The sequence below is a fragment of the Oncorhynchus mykiss genome, chromosome 13 (genome assembly GCF_013265735.2).
Source record: "Oncorhynchus mykiss isolate Arlee chromosome 13, USDA_OmykA_1.1, whole genome shotgun sequence".
In the NCBI taxonomy this organism is placed as follows: domain Eukaryota; kingdom Metazoa; phylum Chordata; class Actinopteri; order Salmoniformes; family Salmonidae; genus Oncorhynchus; species Oncorhynchus mykiss.
The window spans coordinates 63731566-63757060 of record NC_048577.1 but is presented as its reverse complement, the minus strand read 5'-3'; the positions used below and the strand labels follow the sequence as shown (position 1 = coordinate 63757060).

The window sequence follows — 25495 nt, the reverse complement described above, 5'->3', positions numbered from 1 at the left end:
CAATGGGCAATTTGCATATATATACATTGTCTTTTTGAACATTTAGATTTTTTGCAACCCTCCCCTATTCCGAAATAATAAATGAATTACAAACTAGCTAGCTAGCTATATATTGTAATGAAATAGGCAGGGAGCAGGTCTCGAACCCTCGACCCAGCCGAAGTCCAGCGCGCTATCGACTGTGCCGCAAAAGCATGCTCAAGCCGCAGAGTCGATATCCGCGCTTATAAACCCAGGGTTGTTACAATATATTTGAATCAATCTACAACAGGCTATTCAATCGGATGATTTTCCTGTTTGCCCAAATGTGTAAAAGTTACTGTATCATCCGCAGAAAAAAAAAGTGTTCTTCAGGGTACACTCGCTTTTCAAAACCCATCAACAAAGTGACTGTCAGTACTGACTACACATTAGCTTGTAGATAGTTATCTTAGCTTTCTACTGTATCGATGGATTCCAAGGAGAGTGAAATCGCTAGATGTTTAAATAGTAATGATGTTGAGCTGGTTCAGTCGATCGGTGGCGTCAATTTATTGGCTACTACTTTTTTACCTGAGCCGGAGCACCAATGTCGAGACCGAGCCCCGCCTTGGGAGGCAACCGATGAAGACCACACGTCAATTATTGTGCTTCAGTGAGTCGAGGTGAAATATGTCAGTGATGCTGTGCAACAAATTGAAAATGCTTGCATGGTCAGGTGCACTTGCAAGTCCAACGAAGGGTAGCCCTGCTATTTGCTTTTTACCCCAAAGGAGATGAGACGTGACAAGATGAATTAACTCACCAATGGTACTGTAAGTGCTTGTCATTAAATTATTATTCAATTTTTGTTGGCTGTGTGTTTCTGTGTCTGTCTAACGTTATCTGTCAGTGTCTGTGTGATGAGGCACAAGTATACTGACTAGCTGGCTAGTTTATTAAAGCCAAGTGTGGGTGAGTGAGTGAGTGGCATTAGAGGGAGAGAAGTGGAGGATGTGTAGCTAACTACTCAATGTGGCTAGTAACTTATGGGACCTGTGTGTGTGTGTGTGTGTGTGTGTAATTGATTGATAATGGAAGGCCGTTTGGGTATTTGCGTGTCTAAAATACACGTCAAATAACACTATTTGAAGCTTTTAATTTGATGCGTCAAATAACACAGTTCTATTATAGAATGTTGTGTGTGATGAATTTGCACGTGCAAGCCAAGCGCCACCACTACTATCAGTAGTGTTAATGATTAGTTATTGGAGAAACAAGACCAAGATGAGACTCTGGACAAGGCGGATACGGTATATTAGAGGCCGTTTATTCAAACATAATGAACATAATGATATCTGGCAAACGTGCAGCACGGCTCCTATTCGTCCAACCCTTAGGGAGCTTTCGGAAAAAGAGGAGGTACAACATATTTGGGCAGTTCATTTATACATTGAAATGACGTAGGTAGATTCTGGTAGTTCTGGCTCCTGGTTGGTTGTTCGTAGGTGATAGACAGTCCTCTCCAGCCTGGCGTCAGTATCCCATTGGTTCTCGACAGAGTTCTTTGTCTTTGGAGCCCATCCCAAAGGGTTTTGAGCAGTGTATATTTATGGGTTGTCAGTGTGTTTTATCTTATTCCGCCACCCTGGTGGGGGTTTCCCGTGCAGTTAGTATATTGAGAAACAGAGAGAAGGGGAGGGTATAACACAGAGTACAAGCCAAAATTGCATGGTTAAGCCCAGGCAGACAACAGTCAGTGAATGCGTCATTACATGTTTTAATATGTTATTACAACACCCCCTCTTCACGTCTATTAGACGTGACAAAAACTAAAAGTAAGAAAAATAGAACAGGAAATTTTAGGAAATTTGTAGTCCCCCTCTTCACGTCTCCAAAGAGACGTGAAAATTACTCATATGTGCATGTTTCAAACTCCACCAGAGGATCCTCCTGTTGTAGGAGGGGGAACATCAGTGCAGGGTCATTATTTGGTGCAATAGCAAAAGTAATAACTCGAGAAAGCAGGGAGCGGGCACATGGGATGCAACAACAGCCACAGAGGGTTAATATTGCAACAAACACAGAGATAGAGACCAGAATAGAAGAGACCAGGACCTTATATTTACCAAATGCATCCATCCAGGAGTCCCACGTGCTGGTATCAACCCCAGAGTGGGATTTCATTTTACCATTCAGGGTACGTAGTCCTTCTAACGCAACAGTGAGACTGCCATCAGAGGCTGTGTTATTGGGGATAAATGTGCAACATTGCTCCCCAAACATAAAACATATCCCACCCTTCTCAGCCAGCAACATGTCAACGGCAATGCGATTTTGAAAAGCCATAAGGGAGGTTGTTGACCATGTACGGCCTCAAAACCTTGTTGAGTCCAGTTTCCTAATTTTTGGACATTTGAAATGTATATAGTTAATGCGGTCAACATTTTTATTCACAGTGCACCACCAGCAGAGAGATGATTCAAAACCTGCGGCGACCTGGTCCACCAGCTTGTACTCATCAGGGACCCCCCTAGGAACACCTATAGCATCAATATACGTGGGATCCCCAACAGTCAGGGCTGCTTCCCGCTTGGTTCTGGTAGGCAGAAACTGTGGGTCCACAGCCTGTATCCGGGTCACCAAATCACCCACACCTATAGGGTAAACAGAGATAGGCAGTAGAAGTGTTACAAGCGCACAAGTACCCGTAGCCTTATTGGGAGGTCTGTCAAAAAGCCGAGGTCCCCCACACCACCACCAGATGTCAGCCCTGATCACTGGCTTAAAAACACCAACTACTACGATAGTATTTGTACACCAACCAACAGGGAGCAAACCTAACTGTAGTATACCCCCTGTCATGTTAATACAGGAGAATTCGGCCCTGGCAACATCAGAGGAAAATACTGGTGCCCTGTCCGTAGCGGAGACAACAGGGTAAACTGCATCCCACAAGACACAATTACCAGTCGGATTGTCTTTGTCCATAAGGGGCATTAAACATCCGATCTCAACAGTAGCCGGGACAATGCGGAGCAATGTTCTGGCACCCATGCAAACTACACAACTAGTGGGGGTTGTATTGGCTGCTTGTTCGGTCAATAATAACCAATTGTTAGACAAACCTGAGATACCTGTAGCAACCCGAATGTTCTCATCCGGGGTAGGGGTGGTGACCACTAAAACAGCAGAACCCCACCCATCCCTGTGCTGGGGTAGGGTATGTGGCTTTGCCATATCGTCACGCACCGTCACAGAAGTAGGCTGTGGTTGTGGCGTAACACAGATATATAGTGTGAAATGGACTTCAGCCCTGTCGGTATCTACATATGGGGCCAATGTAAAAACCTGACAACCCATAGTGGTCCCAGGTCGTACAATCAGCTTTAGTTGAAAACCAGTGCGTGAAAATGTAAGCCGTTTGCGCCAGGCAAGAACAACCCGTCCCTTGGAATAGCTGGACCAGTCATGCCCTGTTTCCGCCACCAGGTTTTTCCAAGACCACTCACCATATCCCCCTTTGGTTATATACCAGTTAAAACTGGAATAGGTCCAGGCAGGTAGCCCCAAACTATTTTGCGCATGACCCAAAAGGCCCCAAGGCAGGTAAACAGTGGTGGTGGCATTGAAAGGCAAACACAAGGTGGTGCTCTTCAACTCCTGGGGGGTGCACTTAGTGACCCCCACCTCACGCCTAGAAACGGTATGGTCTTGTGGTAGATAAGAGGGAAAAGAGAGAGAGTTAGTTTCACCTGGCAGAGTAGAATTCAGTGTGTGAGTCTGTAGTGGGTGCATCTGTTGGTTTATAAGCCATGTGAGTGTACATACAGTGACTCCTCCCATGAGAAGAAAAATAACAAACAGGGGTCCGGAGATCCCCAACCGTTCCCAAGGAGTACGGTGTGACTTAGTCAGTGAATATGGGGTTGAACCTCCCATTTTCCCTGACTAAGGAGGTGCAAGATTTGGGGCCGAATGTAGACCACTTAGGTCGGTTCTGACTTCCGTCAGTGTGCGGGAAGGGGTTGGAGCTGGTGTACAATGTGTGAGGTGGTGCCAAGGTGCGCCCAATTTACCTTTGACCTGGACTGAGTGTGAAGTAACCTCCTTCACTTCGTACGGACCAGTCCACCTGGGTTCCAGCCACTTTCTCTTGTGGACCTTTACCCTTACACAGTCTCCAAGTTTTACCTTCAGTGGTGGCGTGTCCCCCGGCAGCTCCCCCTCCTGGACCTTGTGAACCTGGGTAGAGAGTGCTGCAGAGAGAACCGTCAGTTTTTTCACATAATTAGACATTACAATTTATTGCACATCAAGGGCGGGCATATGACCTCCCTCCCTTGGTGGGCCAGGCATGACTTTACCAGTCATTATCTCATGAGGAGAGAGATGGGTGCCTGACCCTGGTGAGGCTCTCATGGCCATCAACGCCAGGGGCAGGGCTTCGACCCATTTCAACTTCGACCCGGCACATACGTTTGACTTGCGCGTTCCATGAGACCTTGGGATTGTGGCCTATAACTGACTTCGCATCCTCCCCCGCCGTTGGAATTGCCTCTACCCATTTGGAAAACCTATCCACCATCACTAATAGGTATTGTTTCCCATTAACCACCTTATCCGCCCCCATGTCAGTGTAATCTATGCTAATATCCTGAAATCATGCATTAGGTAATGGGTATGAGCCCATTGGTGTTCGATATGGTTTCTTTGGGTTGTGTCTGTCACAAACATTGCATTCATCACAAAATAAATCATCGCCATGAAATAAGTCAGTCATATATTTTTTATGTGAGGGTGCCACCAGATGTGCGAGGCCTTTTGGAGGGTCTTTAGTCTGCCTTCGTGTGTGGGGCCATGTGCTTCTCATAAAAGTTCTGGGTCCATCAGTGTGGCCTGCTTCATGGGCATGGGCTGAGTCTGTATAGATATTCACAGTCTTTCCTTTTCCTCTGATGAGGGCCTGCGTCAATCCGATGATTTCAGCTAATTGGGCCGATGCTGGTTGAGGGATGATGGCTGATTGAAGGGTGACATCACGAGGTGAGTTGTTTTTTTTAATAGCTTTTGCTACTGCAGCAACGTATCTGGAGCATGTTGACTGTTCTACCTCAATGTGGTCAAGTTTGAAAGAGTAGTACATCAAGACCCTTCTCTCCCCCTCTTGTTTCTGGAATAGGACGGATGAGGTAAATCCTTCCCTTTCAGAAACATCCAAATGGAACTTGTTCTTGTAGTCAGGTGCAGTCAGAGCTGCTGCCGCTGATAGATCTGTTTTCAGGAGTGCTATGGCTGTTGATGCTTCAGCCGTCCAGGCCAGGGGTGCATGGAGGTTCCTTGATCGTAGGATGACCGGTGCTGCCACCCTCTCTGGGCCACACACAATGGTACAACACCTGATAGGTGGGGTCAGGTGCATCATGTCTTCGTCCCAGTCTGCAGTGTAGAGGCAGTCATCAGTTTCTGTTGCGTTGAGTGTGCAATGGATCTCAGCCTGGGGAGTCTTATATGGGTGCAGAGTGTAGATTTGAGCTTTCAGTTGGTTAAACTTAAACTGGATGTGAGGGGTGGAAGGCCCTGTGGGTAGGCATTTTAGCCAGTACACTTCTGGGGTTTCAGACAGTGTGGGCATCTTTTATGGCCAGGGCATGGTGTTCCCTGCCATACCTTGAAACTGTGGTTGGTTGTAATCTTGCTGTTGCTGCTGCATGTGGCTGGGTCCTGGGTGGTTGTATTGTAGAGGAGGGGGTCCTCTTCCTCCTCCTCCTCCTCCTGTGTTCGTGGCTTTGGGTAGTAGTGTTTTCATTGCAGTTGGTGTAGCCATGTAGAGGCTCCTCCATGTAGGCTGGGCATCTGTCCCATCAAAGCGGTCTTCCAAGGCTGGTACTCAACGAAGCGTGGATCAGCTGCTGGGCGTAGGGGAAGTTGGTAGGCCCCTTCCTGCTCCTTTCAGTGCTTGTGTCAAGCCTATGATTTCAGCTAATTGTCTGTGTTTGGAGTAGAGGAGAACTGAATAAGATCGTGGCCTTCTCTCTTTAGGAGGCCCGGTTGAGATCCACCTTCCCTTCCTTGTGGGTAGTTCAGCAGGGACCCACCTGGGCCTTGTAATGCTGTGGGGCTTGAGCAATCGGGCCTTTCTTCACAGACGAGGTGGCCTTCTTGAATCCCCACAGTCATGTTCCCTTTTAGCTGTCCTCCCTGCATCATGAAGACCGGGGCCTGTATGGCTGCTGGTGTGGTGTGGGTTTTAAATGGGTTGTGTGGGAGGTATGCGAATGGATTTTGTGAATAGGGAGGTGGCACTTCAGTCTTCTCTTCCTGTGGCAGTGGCGGGTATAGAGAGAGCGGGGCCGATGGGGTGGTCACGGTGGGCGGTGGTGTGTTGTGGTTGTTGATTGTGCCTTCTCTGACGTCATCTGAGGCCCCAGCAAGCACCCCCATCATATCAGGTTTCTTTTGTGGGCGTGTCCTTTTTGTCTCCTCTATTGCCCATGTCCCTATTCTCAGCTCCGCCTCCGCTCTCTCTCTCTCCTTCGTTCCTTTCTTCTTGAAAAAATGGCTGCTATTCTTTTCTGCCTCACTCTCTTTCCCGTGCCTGACTGCCTCCTCTAATTCTCTTTCCATAGTGCTGAGTTGTTCCCTTGATGGGGCAACTCCACTAATGTAACCTGCCTGGGTCCATCTCAGTCTAATTTCCCCCCATATCGTCTTTATTGATTTATATTCCTGTTTTCCTCCTGCCCTTTCCTGTATTCTCTGATCTAAATATTCATTGAATTTGAGTTTGGGAACGGTAATTGAGGCCATATTGATGATTCCCTATGTCTGGGTCCGATAAAAAAGTATGTAAAACATTTTTTTTTTAAAACAACTAAATGTGCTAACAAGACATTGCACTATGGCCCTCAGCAACTATGTGCACTTAGCCCGTCACTTGGTCGAAACCAGCGATGTATCCCTGGTGCCAACACAGACTTATCTCTTGTGTCTCACCCTCGTGCACACAGAGTTTTGTAGAATTACTGTACTAAAATATCGAAAAGGGATATTCGCGAGATAATTATGCGTCTAGGGTATTTTACTGGAGTAATTTTACAGGTTCACACATTTCTACTGCCTGGCGAAATGTTAGTGTCCCAAACGCCTACTTTTGGGTCAATGTCAATGCATTCAGATGCCTTCTATAATATTTGTCAAATTAATTCTAGGCAACCCCAACAGCACAAAGAGAACAGAAATCAATTCGCTACTCGGCACGGCGGCCGCACATCCCCGCCCCAACTTTTGACTCGGCGGTCAAATTTAGAGCCGGTGGTCAGTATCCCTCGGTCTCATGGAACGGTGAATCAGTGACATTAATCTGGAGAGATCAGGTTTAATTCCTTCACTCCTAGTCCAATTATTTAGCTTATTAACTGATGCACCTAGTGGGATGCCTACTCCACTGGTTCCAGTCTTAAATATACGTCTCGATCAATTAACAAAACATTTCATCATATTTCATTTCACTGAGTTATCGAATCCCTCACCGTAACACCTAAACGATTGCCACATCGAAAATTGCCAGACTATTTGGACCCGATTAAAACAGTGCATCACATTCCATCAAATTCTGTTATTTTAAACAATATTTCATTTCACTGAGTTATCGAATCCCTCACCGTAACACCTAAACGATTGCCACATCGAAAATTGCCAGACTATTTGGACCCGATTAAAACAGTGCATCACATTCCATCAAATTCTGTTATCAAATCCTTCACCGTAACACCTAGTCGATTTAGATATCAACTATTGCCAGCCTATATGGATTAGATTTTAAACAATATATCACATCATATCACATTCTGTCCTCCAATTCCTCACCATGACACCCAGTAAATTTACATATTAACTGTTGCTGGACTATTTGAATCAGATTTGAACAATATATTTACACAGATATCATTATGCAAATGCCTTTGGTTATCGGAAAAATGTTCATAAATTTAACGGCAATTCATACTCACGCACTCAGTACTTCTGACCATAATTTGGATACTGATTATACTATAATATGCAGAATTCGATTAAACAGGTTCTGCTTACCTTTATAGTGTCGAGCTCTTTGGTCAGTTTCCTGAGGCGAGTTGAATCCCCGATGGCTCCTGTAGACAGGTCGCCCGTCCTTCTAGAATCTGTCGTCAACTTGTCTTTTCTCTCATCAAATCTATGGACCGAATTCATGGGTTTCAACCATCCTCTGCTACCAATTTGTTAATGATTAGTTATTGGAGAAACAAGACCAAGATGAGACTCTGGACAAGGCGAATACGGTATATTAGAGGCCGTTTATTCAAACATAATGATATCTGGCAAACGTGCAGCACGGCTCCTATTCGTCCAACCCTTAGGGAGCTTTCGGAAAAAGAGGAGGTACAACATATTTGGGCAGTTCATTTATACATTGAAATGACGTAGGTAGATTCTGGTAGTTCTGGCTCCTGGTTGGTTGTTCGTAGGTGATAGACAGTCCTCTCCAGCCTGGCGTCAGTATCCCATTGGTTCTCGACAGAGTTCTTTGTCTTTGGAGCCCATCCCAAAGGGTTTTGAGCAGTGTATATTTATGGGTTGTCAGTGTGTTTTATCTTATTCCGCCACCCTGGTGGGGGTTTCCCGTGCAGTTAGTATATTGAGAAACAGAGAGAAGGGGAGGGTATAACACAGAGTACAAGCCAAAATTACATGGTTAAGCCCAGGCAGACAACAGTCAGTGACTGCGTCATTACATGTTTTAATATGTTATTACAACAGTAGCATTGTCAAAGCTGTACAAAAAAGTCTGCAAACACCGGCCACGAACGATGTGTTTACAATGCCGCGTTGGTAATAAAGCATTATTTGCTCGACTTCAACTTCTGGGGTAGCTAGCTAGCTTTAGCTTGGTACCTTGCTAGTGTAACAGTATAACTTTAGACCGTCCCTTCGCCCATACCCGGGCGCGAACCAGGAACCCTCTGCACACATCAAAAGCAAGGGGAACCACTACTTCAAGGTCTCAGAGCAAGTGACGTCACCGATTGAACCGCTATTTAGCGCGCACCACCGCTAACTAGCTAGCCGTTTCACATCCGTTACACCAGCACCAATACAACCAGACTGAAAATAATGACCATTATTTTCATTATTCTTAGCAATGATTTAGGAATCATTGTGAGCAAGTATTAGCTTGGTAAACACTTGTTGTTCGCCTACTGTAATTGAACTTCAGTTCATGGAAATACATAGCTAGCCAGCTACTTAACCCTGTTGCCCAAAGCTAACGTTATAAGCAGCCAGCTAGCTTCTTCTGGCAAATGAGGCAGTGTTGCTAACTCCTCAGTAAGGAAAGTAGCTACTGGCTGTCCTAAAAGTCGCCAGAAGTCGCTAAATGACATAATCACCTAATTTGTATAATCGGCCATGTGCATGTAATTGTGATGGACGCTGTAGGAGAGGCGAATAACGTCGTGGGAGAGACAAAAAGTGAGTAAAAAACACCCTAAATATGTTTAGAACTACAAATGAACTTTCTTCTGTCGATTCTTGCTTTTTTTTATATCACAATTCCAACCCTCCTCCTTTATCCGGGCTTGGGACAGGCAAAAGTGACCCAAAAGAGACACTATGGTGGAGTTAATTACTTTAAAAAAAGTATTTATTATTATTATTATTTTCTATTTTAGTTTTCTTAATTTGGTTTGGTTTTTAGCCTTATGGTCCACTTAGGAGCCTAAAAGTCATAGTAAAACAAAACATTTTAACCATAGCATTTTTTTGTTGTTGTATACCATCTACATTAACAATCTATATGAACCAAAAAGAGACAATAGAAAAAACTGTCAATGGCAATGTGAGAAAATTATGGTAACTAGTCCCTAATTCAGGTTTTTAATGTAAGCCAGTGCGGGATCAGCCAGCGGCGGCTTCCCGCATGCGCGATTCATTTGCAGTCTGGACGCGGATGGGTGAACATCTCCTGCTCTGACTACAGCTGGGAGGGACTGCTGTGCGAGGACTGGGCCGCCTGTGAGTGCTTGGGGACTTGGGTGGGGCCCACGGCAGCACCCGCTGCTCGTTGAGAAGAGTAAGAACGATACGTGCTTTCACGCCAGAGTCTCCAAAAGTCTCCAATACCAGAAAAAGTCGCCAGATTTGTCACTAGTCGCTTTTTTGAAAATGTGTCGCTAGAGGGGTTTGAATACTCGCAAAATATAGCGCCTAAGTCGCTAAATTGGCAACACTGGGCTCGACTGACCGTGTCGTGTTGTGAAGCTAGCCACAATAAGGATTAGGCACAATAGTGGAATTTGCCATTTGCCTTCAAAAGTAAAGTACCTATTTGAAAGTGATGCAGAAGGTTACAGTTGGTGGAATCATGCCATATTTAGACTAGATCATGTTAAACCAGGTTGGAATGTGTAGCAATTAAATGGGGTGTCAGTCTACTCAGTGACACCCACAGAACACAACTGTGAAGAGTTTATGCAAATATGTCACGTTCTGACCTCTATTTCTGTTGTTTTGTATTTATTTAGTATGGTCAGGGCGTGAGTTGGGTGGGCAGTCTATGTTTGTTTTTCTATGTTTTGGGGCATTTCTATGTTTTCGGCCTAGTATGGTTCTCAATCAGAGGCAGGTGTCATTAGTTGTCTCTGATTGAGAATCATACTTAGGTAGCCTGGGTTTCACTGTGTGTTGGTGGGTGACTGTTCCTGTCTCTGTGTTTGTTGTCACAGGATAGGCTGTATAGGTTTTCACGTTCCGTTTGTTGTTTTGTAGATTTGAGTTATTTCATGTATCGTTCAGTTTTCCATTAAAGAACATGAATAACCACCACGCTGCTTTTTGGTCCGCTTCTCCTCCTACAGACGAACGTCGTTACAAAATCACCCACCCAAACAGGACCAAGCGGCGTGGTAACGGGCAACAGCAACAGCAGCAGCAGCAGCAGGAACAGCAACAGCGAGATCAGGATTTTGGGACATGGGAGCAGAATCTGGACTACACAACTTGGGAGGAGATAGACAGGTGGGCGGTCGACCCAGGGAGAGTGCCGGAGCCCGCCTGGGATTCGATGGAACAGTGCGCGGAAGGTTACAGGAGAATGAGGTTGGCGAAGCAAGCACGGCGGCGCGGACGGAAGCCCGAGAGTCAGCCCCAAAAATTTCTTGGGGGGGGGCACAGGGGGAGTGTGGCAGAGTCAGGAGTCAGACCTGAGCCAACTCCCCCCGTTTATCGTGAGGAGCCAAGGAGGAGCTCAGATCCAGAGCTGGTGTTGGAGGTGAGCGAAGCAGAGACTGTGAAGGAGTTAATGGGGAAATTGGAGGAGAGAGATATGAGGGATTTGCTGGTTTGGTGCATGAGGCACGACATTCGCCCGACGGAGCGTGTCAGGGATTTAATGGCACCGGGGTCAGCTATCCATACTCATCCTGAGGTGCGTGCGAGGGGTCTGGTGAAGACTGTGCCAGCCTCACGCACCAGGCCTCCTGTGCATCTCCCTAGCCTTGCACGTCCTGTGCCATCTCAGCACTACAGTGCTCCTAGCAGTGCTAACTGTGGCGGGCATGGTGCTGGTCAGGCACCGTGTTATGCAGTTGTGCGCACGGTGTCCCCAGTACGCGTGCTTAGCCCGGTGCGCTACATCCCAGCTCCCCACATCTGCCGGGCTAGGGTGAAGATCCAGCCAGGGCGGTTGGTGCCAGCCCTGCTCTCAAGATCTCCAGTACGCCTTCACGGCCCGGTCTATCCATCACCACCTCCACGCACCAGCCCTCCGGTGGCAGCCCCCCGTACCAGGCTGTCTCTCCGGCCCATCCTTACAGGGGCTCCTTCCTCTCCAGCGCTGTCGGAGCCTCCCGCCTGTCCGGCGCCGCTGCCGGAGCCTCCCGCCTGTCCGGCGCCGCTGCCGGAGCCTCCCGCCTGTCCGGCGCCTCTGCCGGAGCCTCCCGCCTGTCCGGCGCCGCTGCCGGAGCCTCCCGCCTGTCCGGCGCCGCTGCCGGAGCCTCCCGCCTCTCCGGCGCTACCAGGGCCTTCCTCTTCTCCGGCGCTGCCGGAGTCTCCCGCCTGTTCGGCGCTACGAGAGCTACTCAGTCCAGCGCTGCCGGAGCTTCCCGTCTGCCCAGCGCCAGCTGAGCCTCCCGTCTGCCCAGCGCCGCCAACGCCGCCCGTCTGCCCAGCGGCGCCAGCGCCGTCCGTCTGCCCAGCGCCGCCAGCGCCGCCCGTCTGCCCAGCGCCGCCCGTCTGCCAGGAGCCGCCAGTGCCGCCCGTCTGCCAGGAGCCGCCAGTGCCGCCCGTCTGCCAGGAGCCGCCAGTGCCGCCAGTCAGCCAGGGGCCGCCAGTGCCGCCAGTCAGCCAGGGGCCGCCAGTCAGCCAGGGGCCGCCAGTGCCGCCAGTCAGCCAGGGGCCGCCAGTGCCGCCAGTCAGCCAGGGGCCGCCAGTGCCGCCAGTCAGCCAGGGGCCGCCAGTGCCGCCAGTAAGCCAGGGGCCGCCAGTAAGCCAGGGGCCGCCAGTGCCGCCAGTCAGCCAGGGGCCGCCAGTAAGCCAGGGGCCGCCAGTGCCGTCAGTCAGCCAGGGGCCGCCCCTCTGTCCCGAGCTGCTATCGCCCCTCTGTCCCGAGCTGCTGCCCCTCTGTCCCGAGCAGTTGTCCCTCTGTCCCGAGCAGCTGCTTCACCTCTGTCCCGAGCTGCCCCTCTGTCCCGAGCAGCCCCTCTGTCCAGTGGGGTCATTGAGAGGGGTGGCCATGGTGAGTAAGCCAGGGAGGCGGACAATAAGGCGGACTAAGACAATGGTGAAGTGGGGTCCGCGCCCCGCGCCAGAGCCGCCACCGCGGACAGACGCCCACCCAGACCCTCCCCTATAGGTCAAGGTTTTGCGGCCGGAGTCCGCACCTTTGGGGGGGGGTACTGTCACGTTCTGACCTCTATTTCTGTTGTTTTGTATTTATTTAGTATGGTCAGGGCGTGAGTTGGGTGGGCAGTCTATGTTTGTTTTTCTATGTTTTGGGGCATTTCTATGTTTTCGGCCTAGTATGGTTCTCAATCAGAGGCAGGTGTCATTAGTTGTCTCTGATTGAGAATCATACTTAGGTAGCCTGGGTTTCACTGTGTGTTGGTGGGTGACTGTTCCTGTCTCTGTGTTTGTTGTCACAGGATAGGCTGTATAGGTTTTCACGTTCCGTTTGTTGTTTTGTAGATTTGAGTTATTTCATGTATCGTTCAGTTTTCCATTAAAGAACATGAATAACCACCACGCTGCTTTTTGGTCCGCTTCTCCTCCTACAGACGAACGTCGTTACAAAATATTAGCGTTGTAGCTCTTATCACGGGACTGTGCCTGTGTGAAATCACCTCCCCAGTCAGCCTATTGTGTTTATTGACATTCATATTGCACTGTACAGCTTTACCTAAGGATTGGGGATCAATTAATTGGGGTCAGTCTACTCAATACCCAATATATTTTTTCCCACCTCACAGTTATCAGACTCCAAAACATCCACACAGTATTGTTTTTCCTCTGGAATACTGTTCAATACATATAGGTTGACAATAAATGTGTCTCAATTCACAGTTGTTTCGGAGTGCCGGCATTAAGAGCTACGACACTAATGTTCTCTGGGTGTCACTGAGTAGACTTGATACCCCCATGTCATTGATCCACAACCCATAGGTAAGGCTGTACAGTGAAATAAGTATGACCCCAATGCAATTCTACTGTATAATAAATCCAGTGTGATTTCAAAATGTTTGTCAAATTAACAAATTGTCTTTTGTTGATTTTCTATAACAACATTCCAACCTCATTTATTATGATCTATTCAATTATGGCATAATTCTACTATTTGTATTAATTTGTAGCACTGTCAATGACATACTTTTATTTTGAAGGCTAACCGCTAAGTCCACTATTGTGGCTAATTCTTATTGTGGCTAATTTCACATAGATGGGTCCGACCATTAATCAAATAAGAACTGTTTCATAAATTAGGGTTATTTTAGATGATGACACCTAGTTATATAGTTAGCTAGCAAACAATAGCTATGTTTTTGGGGAAGAACATTGTTTGCATCCATGACCATGACTTTTATGACCAGCACTGTAGGTGCGCGAGACAACTTTACCATCATCATAGCATACATAGACAAATCGTTGTGACCTATGAAATACGAGTGAGTGTAATCAATGTGTAATAACCATGTAAAAAATGTATGAACGCGTTAAATTAGTATGTAACGTGCAGTCATATTCAGGTCCTGATTGGTCAACAGCCTTATTTGACACGTCACATAGTGTTATTTGACGTGTATCTTTTTTGACACGTAAAGACCCAAACATCGTTCCGTAATTGATTGTGTGTGCGTGGGCACGAGAGAGAGAAGTGGGGAATGTGTAGCCCATGAAACATTTGCGGTAACTTATGGGACCTGTGTGTGTGTGGTGGGTGCTTATCTTTGTCCTATTTGTCCTAAAGACAGGTTCCGTAAATGCATGAAATGGCCATCTATAAAGTTATGTCAAACATGACCCATTTACAATACCAACAAAAGTGTGTGTGAGTGTACTTTTTGTGTGTGTTTGCGGTGTGTGTGTGGGGGGGGGGGGGGGGGGGGGGGGGGGGGTTCATGCATGCATTTCAATAAGTGCAGGTTGTGTGTAGTATGTGTGTGTGTTATTGAAAGTGTGTTAATATTACTTAAATGTATTGGCTAGAATAGATTGACGATGACTGAATGTTAATAATTATATATTGTTATTTGTCTTATTTTTCAGATGAAAAACACATCTAGTGCTCATTGGACAGATCACTGGTTCCATGAACCTCTCCAAGGAAACTGTCATCTCAAAGGAGCAAACAAGCAGAAAGGAGACATCAGATGATGTCCTATTTCCTTGATCGCCAGCAGATCTGAAGACTCATAAGTTCTTTAGAGTAATACAACTTGATGTTTTCTGTTATTTTGGGGCTGCAACAGTATTAAAAGTGCTTCCCAAACTGTTTGCGTTGCCCTTCTGCTATAGGACAACACCCATGACGTATTTATTTATTCCAAACATCTGTCAGCACAAAGATTCAAGTCACTACCAGCCATCAGGATTTAAAACTGCTTTCAGAGGGCATAACCACCTCAAACTTGCTTTCAAAATAAACAATTTGCAACAGAAACTGAACGTCTGTTCAGGAAGTCATATCTAGGCTACTTCCCCATTTCACATTACAAAACATTTCCCAATTACTGAACTATGCAATGAGCTATGAAATGCACACACACCATTCAAATTATTGTAAAAGTGCCATCATCCATTCTCCCTTCATTTAAGTAGCCTAATCACTCATTTGAATTGACTGTAGAAGTGAAAGCCAAGGAGCCCTTTTGTTGACCTGTCCAATCAGTGATTCAAGGAATGGAGGAGGGATGGATGCACATAAGGAATAAGAATGGGGCTGAAATACCCAATCCTAGTCTTCAAAGAAGAAGATATCAAATCTCATTTTCACATACAGAAAAGTAGATTTGCCCCAGACAAATGACGCAGCCCCCCCCCCCCCACCCCCCCCCCCCAGCAGAGAACACCTTAAAGACCTTGAGTCCACGCAGGTAGACCTATTCATTACTGTGAGTATGAACATTCATAGCTGTGGAGACCAAGTCATTCAATGAGTTAATCACAGATGTACACAATGTCACACAGCAATAGGAATAACATTTTTACTATTAAAATGAAATATTCATTTGGCCATTATTCAGTTTTATTATTCATTTTGAATATATAATACAGTTTATCATAGATTAACACAGGGTTACATACACTGATAGATTATACTGAGATTAACACAGGGGTACATGCAATGTAAGTAATTCTACATTACGATAATAAAAAATACATTTGATTTGTAACACGCTTTTCAAAAACTCAAGATGCTACAATAAATAAATAAAATCCTCAAAGCAGTGTACAACACATAATCAAGACAATCCAGAGACTTCTAATACTCTGGGATATAAAGATATCAGTCTGGTAAAATGTAGCGTTACTAGTAATACAATAAGGTTGTTGAGATTAAGAAGTTTACTATAGTGACACTAGTAGAGACACTGAACTACAGTCAATATGTATAGACATGATGTCATTATAAAAGGAGGGCTTTTTACTAGGGCTGGGCTGTATACCGTTTTTTGCGATATACCAGTATTGATGCATGGACCAGTTTGGTTTTTACTTTACCTTCTATACCGGTATTTGAATGTTTGGTTTGTTAAATGTGATACGCAGTGTGTAACGTCCATTTTTATAGTTTACTTCTCTACTGGAGTCATCTCTCTCCACTCGCCCTATGTCGCTTTCCACACCGACCTAGCCACGCCCCCTGTCACTCAAGGAGAGCATTTGATGTTCCTCAACCACGAGACACTTGAGTTCATTCTGCATGGTCAATGCAACATACATCAATGCACAACTGTTGATGACAACGATGCAGTTGTCACTTTGCTTCTTAATATTAATCTACTAGCGTTCTATAATTACACAATTAGCTTGTGTTTCTTACATATGCAAACAGATAGTTAGACGCTAATCGCTAGCTAGCTAATAAATGTACTGAGTAAGAGCAAGCGTAATTAGCTATACATCCTGATAATACCAGTGATAGTGTAGACCTAAATTAGCATGTTGTTTGCACAACAGTCTTCTAAATTAAAGAGGTAAACACAAAGCAAGAATATGTTAGCTACATGAAGTAAAGATTATAGGGTCCCCTAGGAAACACCCATCAACACATTAGTTCCTACCCTGTCACAATGACTGTGGAAATGATCTCAAATGCAGAAATTGATGAAAATTATGACTTTTTTAGGGTTGAAGTTGAATTGAACAGTATAAAAAAAATCATAATGGAGAAAGACCCATTGAAATCACCTAGAATATATGTTGTCACACACTACTCATAAAGCATAATTATTTAAAAACATAAAATACTGTCTCATACAGTCATTATTATTATTATTTTTAATACCGTGATAATATTTTGGCCATATCGCGCAGCCCTACTTTTTACTAAGCTAACAGAACACACACTCCGCTGACACGCAACAGAAACAGAAAACACATCAAACCACATTTACATCTATTTACAGTTCAATCAGGACTTGGAGTGGAGTCCAGTGCTTCTTAGCATCTCAGTGAGCTGTCAATCATTTAACCTGGGAAGGAAAGAAGGGAAGTGGATCTAAGTCCTCATACAGCAGCTTAGACATATAGAGGTCGTATTCACTAGACATCAAAGAGAAGAACACGGAACAAAAACAGACCTGAACTTAGAAACTAGTTTTTGTTGCAAAACCGGTTTGCATCAATGAATATGACAAAGTGTCTGGATGTCTACAATGGCTTATTGTACACTTTATCAGTGTGCTCATGAACCTGATCAGTAAAACTCACCTCAGTGTATCCAGTGTATAGAGGGGATCCTCTTGTACAGAAGAGAGCAGTCTCCTGGAGTATTTCCACTCAGGTCCAGCTCCTTCAGGTGGGAGGGGTTTGACCTCAGAGCTGAAGCCAGAGAAGCACAGCCTTCCTCTGTGATGCTGCAGCCTGCCAGTCTGTGGAAAGTGAGGCATAAAAGTTACAAATTATAAAATATTCCAGAAAATGTCAGTTTTGTATCTAAAGAAAATAATACAATCAATTATAAAAACTGATAAATTGTCTACAATTATGACAGAGACAAAGGCCAAATTATGACATCAGAGGAAAGGCCGGAATTTAATCCAACTTTTGAGCAGTGCACTGGACAGCCGACAATGCTGATGAAATTTTCCCAATGTTTGTGGAAATCTCATTCACTCTAAATGTAGCGCATCTTCACTCAAGCATCAATTACCTTTGAATGTAGCATTGTCAGCTGTCCAGTGCACTGCCTTGGATTAAATCCAGGACCAGTGAAATGTAAGTTGAACTCCATGAGGGTTAGCCTTACCTCAGTGTCTCCAATTTACATTGTGGATTCTCAAGTCCAGCACAGATGAATCTCACTCCTGAATCCTGGAGTTCATTTCCTCCCAGGTCTAGCTCTCTCAAACTTGAGGTGTTTGAGCTGAGAGTTGAAGCCAGCACCTCACAGGATTTCTCAGTTAGGTTGCAATCATTCAACCTGGAGAGATAATGCGGCTTAGTAACCCACACAAATATATAACTACATTAACCAGGTTTCCATCCAAACCTTTTCTGTCTGTAAAGTACCTGTCCGGTAAAAAATTTAATGACAGGCCTAATGGAAATAGCAAATCTGTCAGTTACCTTTCCAAATGAAATAAACTAGATAAGGTGGGATCTTTGTGTGTCTGTAAAATGTATTATCAGAGAAATGTCAGTGGAAACGCTTTTAAAAGCAAATATTGATATAATAATAATATCGAGGGACGTTTGGAGTCACATGTTGTGTGGTCCTCCCACTACGACTCAGGAAAGCACGCAGTTTTAGTCGACAGGTGAAATACGTTATGATGAATTTCACAGGATGGTGAAAGATGAGCTTGATGCTGCTTTCCAATAAATATCCAGGGTCCTATTCTGGTGATATTATGATCAATGCTTAGCTGCTGTCTCTCTTTTGTCCATAATAATGTCATCATACAGACTATATACCTGCACTGTATCTGCCAGCTGTTGGCTAGAGCACAAGACAAGTGCCAATACCAGAATGGGCACATTCACTATATAAAGCAACATTTTTAGTTACAAAACCATCAGCAGGCCTACAGTTGAAAATGTCATGGAAACCATTACACACAGACTTATCTGCAACAAGTCAATTTTATGGGAAAATTTGCATATTTTATGTGTACTGATTTTTTTATATTCACATGAAAATCTGTTGCCGATTGTATGGAAACCTTTAGACAACATTAAGTTGTAATTTACAGCTTCATAATAATATCTGACAGTCACACATTTCAGTTTCTCCAGTTTACAGTGATGATGCAGCTAAGTAATCCACACAAATCCATAACTACATTTACATGAAGAATATACATCTTCATATCTCCAACATCCACTTCACTTTGCAGTGGAGACAGTCACAAAGTCACTCACTTCAATGTCTCCAGTTTACAGTGTGGATCCTCCAGTCCAGCAGAGAGCAGCTTCACTCCTGAATCCTGGAGATTATTTCCACTCATGTCCAGCACTCTCAGACAGCATGAGTTTGATTTGAGAACAGAAGCCAGTGCCTCAAAGCTTTTCTTGGTGAGTTTACATTCGTTCAGCCTGTGGAAAACATAGCTGCATCTTAAGATACCCAGGTGCCCACAAATAAATGCCCCGTTTGGGACTGAATTATCAGCCTAACTAGTCATTCAAACTGATGTTCATTATTATTATTACATTATTATGCATGCTGTCTGGAATATAATTTGACTAAGCACTTACTGGGCTGTTCTAGAGGATCTGACAACTGGGAGAAGTTTGAGAAGAGCAGCATCTGATCTGATGTATTTCTTCAGGTCAAACACACCCAGCTTCTCGGAGGTCAGCAACATGAAGACCAGAGCTGACCACTGTCCAGATGAGAGTTTAGATTTTGAGAGACTTCCTGATCTCAGGTAGCTTTGGATATCCTCCACTAGAGAATGATCATTCAGTTCATTCAGACAGTGGAACAGATTGATACACCTCTCCAGGGGGAGGTTCTTCCTGATCTTCTCCTTGATGTACTTGACTGTTTCCTTGTTGCTCTGTGATCTGCTTCCTGTTGGTGTCAGTAGGCCTTGTAGGAGATGCTGATTGGACTCATGTGAAAGGCCTAGAAGGAAGCGAAGGAAAAGGTCCAGATGGCCATTTTCAAACTGCAAGGCCTTGTCCACTGCATCTTCATATAGACTGTTTTTGTTGCGGAGGGATCTCTCTTTAGCCATCAGATTGTTGTTGTTGTTAGTGAACATGAGGAACACATATAGTGCAGCCAGAAACTCCTGGATACTCAGATGTACAAAGCAGTACACCTTCATCTGGTTAAGCCCAGACTCTTCTCTGAAGATCTGAGTGCACACTCCAGAGTACACAGACGCGTCCTTGATGTCAATGTCACACTCTCTCAGGTCTTCCTCATAGAATATCAGATGGCCTTTTTCTAGCTGTTGAAAAGCCAGCTTTCCCAGTGCCAGAATCATCTCTTTATCCCAGTGAGAATCATTGGCATGCTCTACAGGATACTTCTGACTCCTCTGTTTTGAATGGAAGATCATGAGGTGAGCGTACATTTGAGTAAGATTCTTGGGGATCTCTTGACTCTCTGCTTCAACCAATAGTCTCTCTAGGACAGTGGCTGAAATCCAACAGAAGACGGGAATGTGGCACATGATGTGGAGGCTCCTTGACGTCTTTATGTGTGAGATGATTCTGCTGGCCAAGTCCTCCTCAGAGATTCTCTTCCTGAAGTATTCCTCCTTCTGTAGGTCATTGAACCCTCGTACCTCTGTCACCTGGTCAACACACTCAGGAGGGATCTGATTGGCTGCTGCAGGTCGGGTGGTTATCCAAATGTGAGCAGAGGGAAGCAGATTCCCTTCGATGAGGTTTGTCAGCAGAACATCCACTGAAGTTGACTCTGTGACATCACAGCAGATCTTATTATTCTGGAAGTCCAGAGGAAGGCGACATTCATCCAGACCATCAAAAACAAACACAATATTTTTGTTTTCTGAGATTTCTGATACTTTTGTTTCTATAAAGGAGTGATGTAGTAGTTCCATCAGACTTTGATTTGTATCTCTCATCAAGTTCAGATCCCGAAAAGGAAGTGGAAAGATGATCTGGATGTCTTGATTTGCTTTTCCTTCAGCCCAGTCCAACATGAACTTCAGCACAGACACTGTTTTTCCAATGCCAGCAACTCCCCTTGTCAGCACTGTTCTGATAAGCTTGTCTTGTCCAGGTAAGGGTTTGAAGATGTCATTGAGTTGGATTGATGTCTCTTGTTCTACTGGAAACCTGCATGCTGTCTCAATCTGTCTTACCTCATGTTCATAATTGACCTCTCCACTTCCACCTTGTGTGATGTAGAGCTCTGTGTAGATGTTGTTAAGAGGTGTTTTTTTGGCTTGATCCTCAAAGCCTTCAAATAAAGAATCTGCCCTATTCTTCAAGTAGGATTTCATTTTCACCTGGATTTCTGTCTTAGTGGAAACAGTGTTGTACCTATGTGTGGAAAAAAAGATGTTAATTGTTGAATTGAATTATATTTGTTTGGGTCAAAAAATATATAAAATATGAACTCTAACCTGAATGTGATTAATGATGAAACAGTACATGGTTTGACATCCTAGAGTTAGCTCGGCTAAGTGAAAATGAAGCCACAAAATATGGTGCAATTACTGAGAGACAATGCCCTCTGCATCTCCTGATAGTTACACTTAACATTAGGTCCAGTCTCACTATTATAGTCATCATATTATTATTTAATCTACATTTCTAGTATAAAGTCAGACTGAATGATGTCCTGTAAACAATTCCAATCCTATAAGAAGCTAAATGAGGCGTCCTGAATGATGAACTGGAGGAAATTATCTGGAAATGCACAGAGTAAAGATACTAGATGTGATCAGACACATGTATGGTGAAATAAACTAGAAAACAGGTAGGATGCTGTGTAAACTGTTATAACTTACACTCTGTCATCAGTAGGGACTCTGGGTTGGTAATCCATTGACTGGTCATTCTCCTCAGAGATACTGTTGGGTAAAAATGAGCACAGAGAGCAATAATATCAGTCTTCATCTATACAGAAGATTGTAAATAAAAGGAAGTGGCATCATCAAACACCATGTTATGTCTCAGTTCACCTTTTCCCAGCGGATAATTCTCCATCACTGAAGAGAATAGGAAGTCCCATCGACCGGTCACTCTTCATGGAGACACCACTAGGTGCAGGCGAGACTGGTCTGTCTGTCTTGATCCTGTTTAGAGCAGGATATTAATTTACAACATGGAGTGCGCGCACTTATAAAAATGTTTAACTGTTTTTTCTACGGTTACTTTATAATTGTCATCAGTCTTAATTCACATAACAGCTAGGAATAGATTTGTGATATAGTAAATGTATCCAACAAAATGTCTGATTCACTTGATCTATTGTATGAAATAAAGACAAATCACAACAATACTGGCTTGTTCGATAGTTGTTACAAACTCTCAACTCCTTTACAATTACATATTTGATGATCTTACCTCTTATGTTCCCTGTCAGTGTCCTGTTCTGTAGGAAAACTCCTTTTAAGGGACATTTCTCCCTCACTCCCTGAGGGACTCATTCTAGAAGCAGTGGCTTCCTCTTCAGTCTCTTCACAGATACTAGAGGGACGGCCAGCCTCATTCTCCCCAGAGAGACTCATTTTGACCCCTTGTACACTGGACTTTTAAAAAACAACACCCTTTACAACACTTGCAGCCTAATGGTAGATTACTTTTAAGCTAAACAGAAAACAACTGCTGAGACTGGTGTAACCCAGCTTGCATCCTTTCTCAAGTAAAACACAACTAAACTGAAAGCAGGAAATGGAGAAAAAAAGTCCCTATTTTAACATTGAGGTCATAGAGTTCTGAAACGTTCAGATTATATACAGGGTAGATACCACTATCAATTAATAGAACAGAAACATGATGTGTTAGAAGTGTGTGGTTGATTTGAGAGTTGTGAGCATTGAAAACCAGAGATACATAGCATGCATGTGGATAGTTGGGGAATTTCTTCCTCCCGAGCATGAAGTATATTCCAAGTTTAATAAAGCAATGTTAGGAGACAAACATAATCCACCAATCACAAGTGGGATTCTGATCTGCTCTGAAAATAGTCTTAACGTCTTAAGATCTGAAAAGGATACTGTGGCTAGCACTGCAGGAGTGGTAGCAGCCTAATGTAATCTCAATTAAGAATGTCATGTAATGTTTATTAACAATGTTGGTTGACGATGACAATAAACACAGGTGAGTCAAATTATCCTTTCAAATGAACTGTGTACAAGGGGTCCTACAATGTGCCTCTCCTCGGGGGAATTCATGACAGACCTCTGATCAGGATGTGCTGATCTGTGAACACACAAAGCACTTTATTTGACACACAGCAGAGAAGTGGTTAAATTAACTGTCCAGTGAAAATCTCACTTTTAAAAGTTCATATTCTGCTAACTCATAACCAAATAATGTTGTTAACTCATACCCAAGTAATGTTGTTAACTCATACCCAAGTAATGTTGTTAACTCATACCCAAGTAATGTTGTTAACTCATACCCAAGTAATGTTGTTAACTCATACCCAAGTAATGTTGTTAACTCATACCCAAGTAATATTGTTAACTCATACCCAAGTAATGTTGTTAACTCATACCCAAGTAATGTTGTTAACTCATACCCAAGTAATGTTGTTGACTCATACCCAAGTAATGTTGTTGACTCGTCCTATACTCGAAAAAACACTTATAACCCCCCACAACAAACCATCTCAAACATGCTTGCTATAAATGTCAATGATGTGAATGTTTTTAATGAGGGTTTATGCTCACACCATTCTGTTGTTAGGGTACGCTCACACCATTCAAAAACAGAAAATGGAATGTTAAAATCCTCCAACCACTTGGCAGTATGGTCTCCGGTGGCATTTGGGCATGGCATTCTGGAAAAAATGTACTGAATTTTTCAAGACGTATTTGAGCACATCTTCCCATTGTAAACCAACTAATATGGCTTTAAATGATATTGTACCACTATGATAACATTGTGCCACCAGTGGGAGTATAAAACCAATGATGGTAACACCCATAGAAATATAATTCATTATATTTACAGTGGGGCAAAAAAGTATTTAGTCAGCCACCAATTGTGCAAGTTCTCCTACTTAAAAAGATGAGAGAGGCCTGTAATTTTCATCATAGGTACACTTCAACCATGACAGACAAAATGAGAAAAAATAATCTAGAAAATCACATTGTAGGATTTTTAATGAATTTATTTGCAAATTATGGTGGAAAATAAGTATTTGGTCACCTACAAACAAGCAAGATTTCTGGCTCTCACAGACCTGTAACTTCTTATTTAAGAGGCTCCTCTGTCCTCCACTCGTTACCTGTATTACCTGCACCTGTTTGAACTTGTTATCAGTATAAAAGACACCTGTCCACAACCTCAAACAGTCACACTCCAAACTCCACTATGGCCAAGACCAAAGAGCTGTCTAAGGACACCAGAAACAAAATTGTAGACCTGCACCAGGCTGGGAAGACTGAATCTGCAATTGGTAAGCAGCTTGGTTTGAAGAAATCAACTGTGGGAGCAATTATTAGGAAATGGAAGACATACAAGACCACTGATAATCTCCCTCGATCTGGGGCTCCACGCAAGATCTCACCCCGTGGGGTCAAAATGATCACAAGAACGGTGAGCAAAAATCCCAGAACCACACGGGGGGACCTAGTGAATGACCTGCAGAGAGCTGGGACCAAAGTAACAAAGCCTACCATCAGTAACACACTACGCCGCCAGGGACTCAAATCCTGCAGTGCCAGACGTGTCCCCCTGCTTAAGCCAGTACATGTCCAGGCCCGTCTGAAGTTTGCTAGAGAGCATTTGGATGATCCAGAAGAAGATTGGGAGAATGTCATATGGTCAGATGAAACCAAAATATAACTTTTTGGTAAAAACTCAACTCATCGTGTTTGGAGGACAAAGAATGCTGAGTTGCATCCAAAGAACACCATACCTACTGTTAAGCATGGGGGTGGAAACATCATGCTTTGGGGCTGTTTTTCTGCCAAGGGACCAGGACGACTGATCCGTGTAAAGGAAAGAATGAATGGGGCCATGTATTGTGAGATTTTGAGTGAAAACCTCCTTCCATCAGCAAGGGCATTGAAGATGAAACGTGGCTGGGTCTTTCAGCATGACAATGATCCCAAACACACCGCCCGGGCAACGAAGGAGTGGCTTCGTAAGAAGCATTTCAAGGTCCTGGAGTGGCCTAGCCAGTCTCCAGATCTCAACCCCATAGAAAATCTTTGGAGGGAGTTGAAAGTCCGTGTTGCCCAGCAACAGCCCCAAAACATCACTGCTCTAGAGCAGATCTGCATGGAGGAATGGGCCAAAATACCAGCAACAGTGTGTGAAAACCTTGTGAAGACTTACAGAAAACGTTTGACCTCTGTCATTGCCAAAGGGTATATAACAAAGTATTGAGGTAACCTTTTGTTATTGACCAAATACTTATTTTCCACCATAATTTGCAAATAAATTCATAAAAAATCCTAAAATGTGATTTTCTGGATTTTTTTCCTCATTTTGTCTGTCATAGTTGAAGTGTACCTATGATGAAAATTACAGGCCTCTCATCTTTTTAAGTGGGAGAACTTGCACAATTGGTGGCTGACTAAATACTTTTTTGCCCCACTGTATATGGTAACATCAATGAGGCATTTTTGGTAAATTAGGATTTTCTTTTTAAATCGAGGCCACAAATGCTCAAATCGTCAAA

The 25495-nt window shown here is 44.2% G+C and overlaps 1 protein-coding gene and 1 long non-coding RNA gene across 2 annotated transcripts; one reads left to right on the top strand and one right to left on the bottom strand.

The window, feature by feature from the left end:
- The first annotated feature begins 357 nt into the window (after window positions 1–357).
- On the top strand, window positions 358–16780 carry LOC118938350. Its single transcript, XR_005035641.1, has 2 exons — window positions 358–794; window positions 14752–16780. It is a non-coding gene; the product is annotated as an uncharacterized LOC118938350 (long non-coding RNA).
- LOC118936528 (NLR family CARD domain-containing protein 3-like) lies at window positions 15720–23743 on the bottom strand. The gene is made up of 9 exons (XM_036941895.1): window positions 23535–23743; window positions 22204–23061; window positions 21819–21932; window positions 21645–21707; window positions 19408–21174; window positions 19072–19245; window positions 17957–18130; window positions 17419–17579; window positions 15720–17180 (listed from the first exon to the last, which is right to left on the bottom strand). Exons 2-8 carry the CDS (start codon window positions 22365–22367, stop codon window positions 17420–17422), a joined length of 2616 nt encoding a protein of 871 aa, XP_036797790.1. The 5' UTR covers window positions 22368–23061; window positions 23535–23743; the 3' UTR covers window positions 15720–17180; window position 17419.
- Between the last annotated feature and the right edge of the window lie 1752 nt (window positions 23744–25495).